At 40.0% G+C, this 12,456-nt stretch overlaps 1 protein-coding gene across 2 annotated transcripts; it reads left to right on the top strand.

Annotated features, from left to right (window-relative positions):
- The first annotated feature begins 2,646 nt into the window (after positions 1-2,646).
- Positions 2,647-12,212, top strand: LOC148083709 (NXPE family member 3-like). Of its 2 annotated transcripts, XM_087786840.1 has the most exons (8): positions 2,647-3,828; positions 5,076-5,194; positions 9,019-9,483; positions 9,548-9,616; positions 9,695-9,840; positions 11,055-11,125; positions 11,227-11,421; positions 11,515-12,212. In XM_087786840.1, the coding sequence occupies exons 1-8, from the start codon at positions 3,741-3,743 to the stop codon at positions 12,063-12,065; spliced, it is 1,704 nt and encodes a 567-aa protein (XP_087642966.1). In that variant the 5' UTR covers positions 2,647-3,740; the 3' UTR covers positions 12,066-12,212. The 2 variants fall into 2 exon arrangements, with proteins under 2 accessions (XP_087642966.1, XP_087642965.1); XM_087786839.1 differs by having other exon boundaries at positions 2,653-3,828; positions 9,548-9,840.
- Positions 12,213-12,456: the final 244 nt, after the last annotated feature.

Here is a 12,456-nt window from a genome sequence, read left to right as displayed (position 1 = left end):
AATAGGACAATTGACCTTCTTTATTCCAACTTGAAGGACGCGTACAGAGCCAAACCTCTTCCTCCACTTGGAAGGTCTGATTATAACATGGTCCACCTTCAGTCACAGTACACTCCTCTGGTGCAGAGACAGACTGTGACCACTAAGACAATCAGAAAGTGGACACCAGCTGTGGTGGACGCCATCAGAGACTGCTTTGACACCACAGACTGGGATGTGCTGCTGAAGTCACATGGTGAGGACATCGAGGGTCAGACACACTGCTTTGACATCGTCGCCCCTGCTAAGACGGTCTGCTGTTACCCTAATAATAAACCGTGGGTAACAAAGGAGGTCAGGGATGTCCTTAACAGGAAGAAGGTGGCTTTCAGGAGCAGGGACAGGGACGCCATGAGGTCAGCACAGCAGGAGGTTAAGTGATGGTTGAAGGAGAAAAGGACACCTACAGGAGTAGGTTGGAGGAGAAGCTGAGTGGGGAATAAATAAGAAAGGTCTGGGATGGTGTTAAAACCATCACTGGACACAAGACCAAGGCCTCTCTGACTGCAGTGGTCACGTTGGAGGAGGCAAATGGACTAAACAACTTTTTCAACAGGTTTGAGCAGGTCACCTCACCCTCACTGCTGCCCGCTTCACAACCTCCCCCACCTTCCTGTGCCCCCCTCAGCTCCACACAACCACTTCCCAGCTTCACCTCACTCCAGGTACACGATGTACTTCGTTTTATTTTATTTGTCTCAGTGTTTCTTTTGATTTTTTTCTTAATCTATTATTTTTTCTTTGACCTTACCTCTTACAGTATTTCAGTCTCTATTTTTACCATTTTCACTATTTAAGTTAAATCTGTTTTATGAATGTAATAGTTAATTTGATCAGGTATCAGTCAGACCTCTTTAATTATCTACCCACAACAGAAATACAGTATCTATTCTAGTTTACTCTTTTGCTTATTCTTAACTATTTTCTTTAATTAATATTCACTTCAAGGAGATATAGGTGTTTGGTTTATTCCACTAGAGAGAAGAATGTCATATTTTTTTTTCCTATTTCATAGATGCTGCAGTTGTGGCTTCTTAGGTGCAGGCAGTGTGACTTAAATGTTCTTCAACCATTTGTTTTATTTTATTTGTCTCAGTGTTTCTTTTGATTTTTTTCTTAATCTATTATTTTTTCTTTGACCTTACCTCTTACAGTATTTCAGTCTCTATTTTTTACCATTTCCACTATTTAAGTTAGGTTAGGTTAGGTAGAACTTTATTGGTAGAAATTGTTTTTTTTCCAAATTATCCACAGCAAATACAGCAATTTTTCATAAAAAATAATCAAAATAAAATAAGAACAAGAACAAAGACAAATAAAGAGAAAGAACAAGATGATACAATCTAAGTCTAAAGATAAAGATAAAGGACATAGATCAAAGAAAAATAACAAAGACAAAGGATACAAAGACTAACATAGAACAGAACATCCAGATACTCTCACTCCACTCCTGTCCCCGAACTTATAATTGTACAATTTAATAGCCCGAGGAATGAATGAGTCATTGAGTCTATTTGTTTTGCACCTGGGAAGGAGCATTCATGCACTCATTCTGCTTCTCTGCTCACTGATGACAGTGTTCAGAGGATGACTGTCATCATCCATGATGGACAGTAATTTGTTCAGTGTGTAATTCCTTAAGTCTAATTCCTAAAGAACAATATCAATATCAATTTAACTCTCATCAAGATGGAATGCTTTAGTCTAGTCTGTATAGTCTAGTCTGGAGGTGACAAGTCAGCAGCTCTAGACAGAGTCACTTTTAATTGGTTAAAATAAAATTCTGCATCGGTCGACCACACACGTTTTTATGGCTGCTTTCATCATAGCTCTGAGTGGAGCAATCAGAGTATGTTATTCTGGGATTAACTGTTTACTGTTACAACTTAGACTCAGGAAGATATCATGTCTCTAACAGGCTAGATTTGTCTGCTTTTTCGTCCAATCGCAAGCAGCTTTGCATTTCTTGATCATGTGTCTCAAAAGTAATAGTAATAACCAAGTCAGATAATTGCATTAGATCTAATCAAAATATTATACTAATGAATTCAAATCATTCAAGTCAAGACAATAGTAAATTAAGAATGTATTATTATTTATTATTTATTTAACTCCCTAATAAGTTAATAAAATAAAATAAAATAATAAAATGTAATTTCATTTTATGTCATTTAAATGTAATAATTGAATAAAATTAAGAAAACAAAATATACATGAATACTAATTACACTACACTAATTGAGTCAGAACAAATTCAATTAAGAAGTAAGCAAAGAGAAAACCATCAGGGGACAGCAAAGCAAACACAACACCAAATCTCAGAAATTGAGAGTAGTAGAAGACAAAAACAGGAAATAGATATCAATAAACGTACACATGTGCAAGCAGTCAATGACACACGTGTCTGCTGCTCGCATGTATGATTGGTCAGTGATTCTAAACACTTGGTCGTTGTGGAAAGTTACCGTAGTAGATTTCTTCAAGAGAGAATCTATTCCCAGCGACTGCCTGGCTTGTTTTGTCTGCTTTTTCGTCCAATCGCAAGCAGCTTTGCATTTCTTGATCGTGTGTCTCAGGGCTCTAGCTTCTCCACCAGCAACCACAGCAAGAGCAACACGAGGGACAGAAGTGCATTTTTCGTTTATTAGTTCAACTAACTTCAACCCACAAATTAAAATGTCACCGCAGACAATAGTCAAGTTCATTTTGGTGGAAAGATTTTTTATCATAAACAGGTTCATCATCATTCCACACAGTTCACTGAGTGCAACACCAATCAATGGCGCATCTAAAAGCCAAAAATGCGCCATTGTTGACCAAAATATTTTTGTTTGTTTCCATAACCTCATCCTCTTCTCCTGCCACACCCATGCACTCCAGCCAGTGGCCAATAGGGAGCTATGATAGGACCCTCAAAACTATCATCATCTCTCTATTTTTAGAGAAGCTCTCTCAAGTCTTTAAGTTGAATATTAGTTAGCTGTATCTGGAGCTCAATGCGAGCACTTTGTTTAACTATTCTATTTATTGTGAATTCTCATAAAATCATTGATGTGTGTAACCCACTCATAATAACATTTAACATTTAGTTAAAAACAAAGTAAAGGTTCTTATTTTCTTCCCTGTCATGAGCGTTAACTTCTCACATGCAGTAAAAGTTACTTTTCTCTTTCAAAGAGGAGGTCAATAAATGAATAGATGAAATAAATAATAATATTTTTATTATTATTATTAATTATAATAATAATAATGCTAAAAATAATAGGTGAAGAAGCAAGAACACAAATAAATAATTTAAAAAATGACAATATGAAAGAGGAAAAAAAATCTAAATTCAAAACCAAAACTTTAATTATATAATTAAAATCACCCTCACTGCTGCCCGCTTCACGACCTCCCCCACCTTCCTGTGCCCCCCTCAGCTCCACACAACCACTTCCCAGCTTCACCTCACTCCAGGTACACGATGTACTTCGGAGGATTTGTCCAGGGAAGGCTGCTGGTCCTGACAAGGTGTCTGTTCGACTGCTAAAGACCTGCTCTGCTGAACTAGTTGAGCCGCTCCAGCATATCTTCAGCCTCAGCCTACGGCTGGGGGTGTACCAAGCCTGTTGAAGACTTCCTGTATCGTTCCAGTCCCGGAAAAGATCCAGCCGAGCGTGCTGAATGATTACAGACCGGTGACACTGACTTCGCAGCTGATGAAGACACTGGAGCGACTGGTCCTCAAACATCTCAGGCCACAAGTCCAGCACGAGCAAGACGCTGGGAAGGATTCACGAAAACACGGTAAGTCAGAGATTTACACTGTTTTAACGCACATTAAATTGAAATATTTAATAATTAAATACGCATAAATGATTTTTCTTAAAAAAAAAAAAAAAAAAGTTTAAGAGAAACGGTGAAATCACGTATGGTTACAAACAACAGGTTCTTTCTGTTCGCCCATTAAAATAAACCACAACAAAAAAGTGCTTTCCTCACACAGTCGCGCAGATTTCAATGAAAAAAAAAGTAATACATATTTGATTCATCTGACGCTTACACCCGTTAAATCTTACAATCACCAAATCTCCTCTCACGCTCATTGTCTTTTTTTTAAACATGTTTTTTTATTCGAGAAATAATTTCCGTCCATCTATTAATACTAAAAGAAAGCACTCTATGAGAAGGAATATTTTGTGACGTTTATATTACGATTTGTTTTTCCTAAATTAACAAACAAAAAACAAACAACGTTTTTCGCCCATGAAACTAAAACAAGAAATATTTTCGAATGTAATCTACAAAACTGCTTACCTCGTACAGTTACGCAGATTTCCATGCAAAAAAAACCAAAAACATTTGATTCAATTCAATCTTACAGTCACCAAATCTCCTCTCACGCTTATTGTCTTTTATGAATATGTTTTGTCATCGAAATATTAATTACAGTTCATGCAATCTATTAATACTAAATAAATTGGTTGATGAATAAGAGACTTTATTCAGTCACCTTATCTCCCACAATCTCACGCGAAAGCTCGGCAGTTATACAGAGTTGTCACATTCAACAGTGTTACCACAATGACACCTTTTGGTCGAAATATATGACAATTTTGTTGTTGTTTATGTAACGATTTTTTTTTCCTAAATTAACAAACGGCTCTTGTTCATTCATGAAGGCAATGTTGCCAGGTAAAGATCACGATAAAAATTTCTCAATAATACGTTTCTTAAATTCCCTAATTCATTAACGCACTTTACTCAGTGAATATTTTCCCAATATAATTATTTAAACAAATTAAAACACTGGAAATGTGTAAATTCCTACCATGATAAATCTATTACATCTTTATTTCGATAACTGACATTTTTATTTATCAGTAATTGATTTACTATGTACTATTTACAACTATACTCAGTGTAGCTAGTTAACAAGCTGGTTTTGCCTTGAAAATGTGTTTGGATGAATGGTTAAACAAATATTTTTGTCAATTTAATGTTGACTGCATCTCTCTTTTTTCATCCTTTTGTTGACAAACTTATCGCTGAAGATGCCTTTTGTCTGATCATGGAGGGGAAATCCAGCTTTCAAAGATGTTCCATCTTTGCTATTCTTTTGGTCATCTTAGTCACAGTTCTCCTGGCATATTACTTGGACTTCAACTTCAAGGTGAGATTATTTACCAAATGTTACTTTACAAGGATGAAAAGGTTCAAACATTGCTGTTCCTAAGGTCATATTCTAGCAAGCACAGATGTAAATTATAGATTATGTATTTGCTTCCAGTAAAGGGCATACTAATTATTTAAAAAGGCAGTGAGGAATCACCTGCACTTGTAATTGCATTAACCCCTGAGTTATTGGCTTCATAACTTCAGGTTCTATGATTGGTGCAAAGCCCTTTAACCGCAAGGCAGCGCTCAAAACGGTGTGAGCTATTGATCCTGTCACCACATCGGGGAGATATGCTCTAGTAAAGGTTGAGGTGGACGCCCAAGAAGCAGCAGGGCTCATGTCCTCTTCTGCAACACCCTGCAAAAGAGCCACACCACGGTGGAATGTGCCCCCAGTCCACTAGGTGCCGATCCACCCGCTGCCTGGCATGCCTGGATAATGGAAGATTTCATCCAATGAGACCTTGAAGCCTGAAAAATAGCCAGCCAAACAGGCCAAAGCCCTCACTGGACACAACAGGACCGCAGTGTGAGAGTCGTTGCCCTGAAGGTGGAGCTTAGAACATTCGGACGGATGGCTGGGTTTGGGCGCAAGACACTCAGTGCTAATAGAGACAGCACAAAGCTTACTCGCTCTCTTCGTAGAAGTCAGCGCCAGAAGTGGCGAGACCTTGAAAGACAAGATATCCAGTGGGACTTGGTCAAAAGGGTCAAAGGTCGGGCCTGCAAGAGAATCCAGCACAAGCTGGAGAGGGCACTGAGGGCTGGAAGGTCTCACAGGAGGTCGAAACCTGTATGCCCCCGCTTAAGAACCGCGCCACCAGTGGATGGTACGAGCTGAACCACCCTCGAAACCCTTGTGCCTTGTTGCTATGGCTGATGCGAACACTCTCAGTATTGCCACAGTACGTCCTTTATCCAGTAAATGTGGCAAGAAATACAGGACAGCTGAGACCAAACAGGAGCTGGGGTCCAGGGACTTGTCTTCACACATTTGTAACCATGATCCTCCAGGCAATACGGCTCAACACCTTCTGTGTGTGAGCGTGACTTTCTACCTCTGACCTGGCAAGGATCATCATCAATTGGTTCCAGTGCACCTCCTCGACACACTTTGTGAAGGTCCTGGGTGCCAGAGAGCAGCCAACGGGAGTCGAGTGTATTGAAACACTTGATCCTCGAGAGCGAAATGCAAGTACTATTGTAATGTGAAAGGACTTACACCTGTCAGCAGTTGTTTTACTGAAAAACAACATCCGAAAAAGGCATGTAGCTATAAACTTGTTCAAATAGCTGAGGTCCAGTATGGGCCTCCATCCCCCCGTCTTCTTTGTCACAAGGAAGTAATGGGAGTAAAACCCGCTCATCATCTCTGCTGCTGTAACCGGCTCTATCACCTTCTTCTGCAGCAGAGTAGGGACCTTGTTTCTTAGACAGGATTACTTCTCCTGTTCCGCCACTAGTGTCCAGAGAATCCCTGAAAAACGCGGGGGTTGACGGGCAAACTGGAGCGCATAGCTGGAATGAAGTAAAAACATGCCGACTCCAAGTGGAGTAATGTTCTGTCAGAAACAAAGCTCTGAAGAACATCAGGTTGTCCCTCGGCCCGCCCCCGTTACTGTCCCAGGACAGGCCCATGATGAAGGCGTGACACAAGCTGTGTCTCTATTTATTTAATCAACAGAGCACGTAGTCTAGCTGGATTCTCTAGAACCCCCACTCTTGTCCAGCCCTGTGAGTCTGCGTGGGGAACCTAAGATACACTTTGCCAGGCTTCGAATTTAAACTTTTTAAGGTCAAGGCAAGTGTTGCCTTAAAGAATAGCATCCATTTTAGGGCACCAAGGCAAGTTGGAAGGGCACCAAAATTAATTAGCCTGGGTGTCATCCTATTTCTACCGGGTGCTCCTGAACTCGCTTCGGAAAAAGAGTCTGGGATCGCTTGACCCGCTTACGTTTGGAATTTATTAACAAATTAAAAGCCAAGTGCGGTCATGCTAAGTTGTTGCCGTAAACACCGGTACATTTTCCAGGGCATTATGGCAAGTGTGAAAGGCGGTCACAGCAAGTTATGCAGTTGCGATGGTTAAATTCGAACCCTGCGTTGCGCATGTACCCCTTTCCCCCCGGAAGCCTCCCCAGCCCCCCTGAGCACGCCTTAGTGTCACAGGAGCTGACGAAGCCAAAAAGATATGTTGAGGAATGTGCCGGAGAATTTCTGCGGAGCTGATGTTAGTTGAGAACAGATCACCATGCACCGCATCACTCACCCTGTCCCATGTACATTCTCCAGCTCTGCTGGCGGTCCTTGCCCGCTCATCTCTCGTGAAATCCGACCGCCATGCATCTCTCCAGCTGACAGACCAGCAGGGGCGGTAGCTCCTCGCCCTGGTCTAGAAACAGAGGGAGTCTGAACACATTCCTGAAGATCTCATGCAAATTATAGAAAAAAATCCAATATCCATGCAGAGAGCCACGATATTAACACCCGTTGTCCTCCTCGTCGCGGTCTGTTCACGATCGAGGGACAACTCAGCTCAACTCATCAGGCCTCAAAAACCTTCTCACCATAGTAGCTTATCACGTTGGAACGTGAGCTTGTCGGGTACACTGCAGAGTAGAGCCATGTTATTTGTGAGGGAGACAACCTGCATCCCCCCGGTATATGTCCTATTAAACAACATTGCTGTTAACCTGTCTTGGCAGGAGCTACAGGATGGCAGTTGCCTCTTTCGCTCTGATCCCTTCCTGCTGGGATCCGAACAGGGTGCTGGGATCCGTCTCGTTACACCGCCAGTCATCCTCCTGATCATTATCAGCCCATGATCTCTGAGGATGAGGCAGCGTGGATCAGCAAGTGGCTGTGGGAAGCGCTTGGCAGGCCACACAATCAGCCATTCTGTGATTTGGGCTAATGCACATAAAGCAGAGGACATGTGTGTGTCCCCTCTCCAGGGTGGCTTAGCACGTCATGCACACATATTTGTCCACTTCAATATTCATTAGTTCACTCACATTCACCATCATTCCACTGTGATCTTTCCGCTCTTCACTGTCAGGAAGCGGTTAGAGGGCAAGCACCAAGATGTAGAACCTAGCATTTTCAGTTTCTTGTGACAACATTGTTTGTTATGTGTCAGTTGTAACTAAAAAATGTGACTGAGCTGCCTTGGTAGGGGCAGATCTAGAAAAATATTTATTGGGTTGGAAGAGGGGGGCTGGATCTGTTGAGGGGTGGCAATATGAAAGACAAATACACTAAATGTATTCAGTTTAGAAAGTACACTTGGACGGTAGCGGAGGTTACAAGGCATTCTTTCAGTGTGTTATTTACCACCCTACGTTACCCTGGTAGATAAGATTTTTCATTTTGAAGTTATAACTTAATTAAGTATTCCCCTATCTGAAATCTTGGCGAACAAGAGGTTATGAGATCCTTTGGAGAAGAGTTGTTGTTGTTATTGTAAACAAGATTTAATCTCCATTCAAAAACAAAGCGTTTTCAGTGGGTGGGGTTTAAGATTATTTTCAAATGTAAATATTTCAATGAAAAAGGAGTTTTGTACAAACATATACTGACATAAGTACAATAGAAGTCCAAGATCTATTCAAGAGACTCTCAAATCAATAAATCAACAAAATTAGTTGCTCTTTAACAACAGTGCATAGCCCTGGGTCACTACTTTTAGTAAGAAAGTAATGCTTAATTATTAATTCTATAGACGCTAATACATTTAATCCAGCGTTGCACTTATCCAGATATATTATTGTTGTAGAGATAATAATGTTGACAATATATACTTTTTTACTTCTTTTCTAGGTTCAGAAGAAGCTCTCAAATCTAATAGGGATCCATGTCCAGGATAAAGTAATTGAACCTGTTCAAATAAATTCACCCAAAAATCTGGATTTCTGCAGATTTGAGCCCATTTCACCTGAAAACGCTTTGGAAGAGCGCCTCCTTCTGGAATCCATCACTTGGCCTGAAACTCCACCAGTAACAGCTCGTTTTAGTTTAATCAAAACAAGCAATCCCCGGAGAAGTTACTTCATTATTTTACCAAGAGAGGGGGAGCAGCAGTGGCACGTCGGTGATCAACTTAAAGTTAGGATTCAAATAAAAGACTTCCAGAGAAATCCTAAAAAGACTGGAGGAGATTTCATAGTTGCCCGACTGCACAACCCACTTCTTCAAGCTGGTGTGACTGGACAAGTTGAGGATCATCTCAACGGATCTTACTCTGCTGTGTTTCCTTTATTGTGGACTGGGAGAGCAGACATTGCGGTAAGGAAGAAAAAATAAGTTAATCAGACTAAATGTGTTCTAACAATAATTTTCTCCTTCCCAGGTTACACTAGTTCATTCCAGCGAGGCGATCACATTCCTGAGAAGACTATCTAAAGAACATCCTGACAGAGTACAGTTTGTTAGCATGTTCAAAAAGGGCAATGAAACTGAAATTGCACTCTGCAACATGTGTCTGCGTCCGACGAAGCAACCTATATGTGACTTCACTGATGTCGCGACCAAAGAACCGTGGTTCTGCTACAAGCCGAAGAAGCTGGACTGTGACAGCAGAGTGACCCACTCCAGGACAAAAGACAGGGCGAACTTTGGGCCTTATTCTAGTCTTTTTCAAAGGTAAGTGTCAGGTTAGGAATATGACTTAATGCTTTCACTAGAACAAAGTATAGAAATCAGATCTGGTTTAAATTCACATGTTTTATTTCCAAATGAGAAAAAAGAACAACGCTCAGCCTTGAGTGCCTGTATTATATCAGTAGCTGTTTGATCGCTGTTATATCGTTTATAAGTCGTTTTGCCGCAAAGCTTTTGACCAAACCTGAAAAAGTTATCCCTCATGGTCTTGGTTAATGTTCGATCCTTCAAAGATCCTACCTGGTAAAAAGCACCCGCACATTCCTTTCCCACACCAGCATCCACAGGAAAATACATTCAGTGAGAGAATTATATGTGGTTAAATACATGTGACGTACATACTTCAGCTCAGGGCTTTCCTACGAAGCTTCATATATGTTTTGAAAAAGAGTGAAAAGAAACGCTTTAGCAATATGTATACGACAATAGTAGAACATTTAAATTTATGACTGAGGTGAATCAGGATCAAAGAGAGATCAAATTTATTAATCCCTCTGGAGATCTCCTTTAGGAAGTTAGTGTTCCAGTTCACTGCAACACAGACAGTATTTTCATAAAAGCAAAAACAAGAACAAAGAGCAATACAAAGAACAAAGTGCAAGATAACAAATTCTTCAAAATATAAAGAACATAGTTTAAAGAAAAATAACAAAGAATGGGTTAAAGATAAATATAAAATATCATCTTTTCACAACAGAAAAACAATCACAAGACAACATCACAAATGGAGATGTTTACAAGTCAAATAAAAGCTACAACAGTGACATTTTCCAGCAACCTATAAAACGAGAATACCATGCATGGCTGTTTAATGACATGGAATACCATGCTTGTGAATTTGTCCTTGTCTTTATTTTCTATTTGTGTTGGAAAACTAAATCGCTAAAGGAAGTGATGAAAAAATACTTAGCTAGTGTGTTGAGTGTAAATACATTTTCTGAACCACATGTATTTATTTCTTCATTGCATGTGCTTTACTGCTTTAATTTGAACCACTTCATCCTCAATGTGATATAACAGGCTGACGTACAGGCGATTAAGTCATACTAGCCTGACTCGTGGAAAACAGTTTAAGGGATCAGGCAGAAGATTTGATTCATTATTATTATTTATTCACACCACTGCCTCTGGCCTACCATAGAGATCCATCATCTCAATGTTGATCTCTGAACAGAAATGTTTCTTTTCCTTAACAGAAAAATCAACATGAAAGTTCCTATTCCTCCCTCTGGAATAGCAAGTGTGGATGTCTTGCCAAAAATGAAAGGTGACACTTTTACATGTCTTGAAAATTGACATTATTTGAGAAGAAACCATTTTTATATTATTTTGGTCTGAGTATTTCACTTTCTGTCTTTGTCAAAAAAGGAGTGAATAGCAGTCAAGAGTTTAGCAAGCCTGGTTACTACTTCAAGGGTGTGTGGCAAACATTGACCGGCGCCCCAATTCAGCATTTCAACTCTTCCACATCCATCGGTAAATGTCTGCAGAACAAAATGCTGTACTTCTACGGAGATTCCACTATCGGGCAGTTGTATCGATTCATAAAGGCAATGTTGCCAGGTAAAGATCACGATACCATTTCTCAATAATACGTGTTTCTTTGTGTTGGGGAATATAACACTATCAATGACTTTATCATCTCCTTTTTTGTAGATGCCAAGGAAGAATTTTACAGTTTGGCACAGCTTGGCTATTTTAGGATGATTGATTACAGTAACAAAATTATGGTGAAATTGCGGCCTCATGGCAATCCTCTGCGCTTCACTCCAGTCTCTGCTGCTGGGCTTCGCTATGTCGCCAATGAACTGGACACCCTGATTGGAGGATCAACAACAGTTGTAGTTCTTGGTATGTGTGCTCACTTCACCTCATTTCCCAATGAAATCTACATCCGAAGACTCCAGAGCATCCGTAGCGCTGTGATCCGACTCCAGAATAGAGCTCCAGAGACTCTGGTTATTATTCGGACAGCCACCCTCAGACATTTAACGCCTGTTATTGCATGGACTAACAGCGACTTTTACGGATATGAGCGAGACAAGATCCTCAGAGCGGTGTTCAAAGATGTCAATGTGCGCTGGGTGGATGCCTGGGAGATGGTTTTGGCTCACTCTCTTCCTCATGATATTCATCCCAAACCTCCAATCGTCAAGAATATGATCGATGTCCTCTTGTCCTACATTTGCCCTCAAATAATCGGCTAAGATTCCTTTTTCACTTGAACTTTTTTGCTACATTAGTCTTACTGGGAATATTTGATTCATGTTGATGTGCATATTGAGTGTGATTTAACTCTGAATGTTCACTATCTTTTGATAGTGTTGTAATAAACCTGATGTTCAGAAATTGAAGTCAGACTTGTTTGTGGGTATTGTGGGACATGTATGTGGCTATTTCAATTCAATTCAATTCAATTCAAAGTGTTTATTGTCATATACATCGAGAAACACATTTCCCTATGCAATGAAATTCTTTCTTTGCCGTCCCTCCACAAATATCGGCATAACAAAAAAATAAAAATAAATATACATAACAAAAAAAAAGTCAAGATAAAATAACAATAAAAAATAATAATATAAGAAAGGGAGGGGAACT

This window comes from Callionymus lyra, chromosome 3 (assembly GCF_982586985.1).
Source record: "Callionymus lyra chromosome 3, fCalLyr1.hap1.1, whole genome shotgun sequence".
Lineage (NCBI taxonomy): Eukaryota > Metazoa > Chordata > Actinopteri > Syngnathiformes > Callionymidae > Callionymus > Callionymus lyra.
Note: the sequence above shows the minus strand (reverse complement) of the source record. Positions and strands in the feature narration are given on the sequence as shown.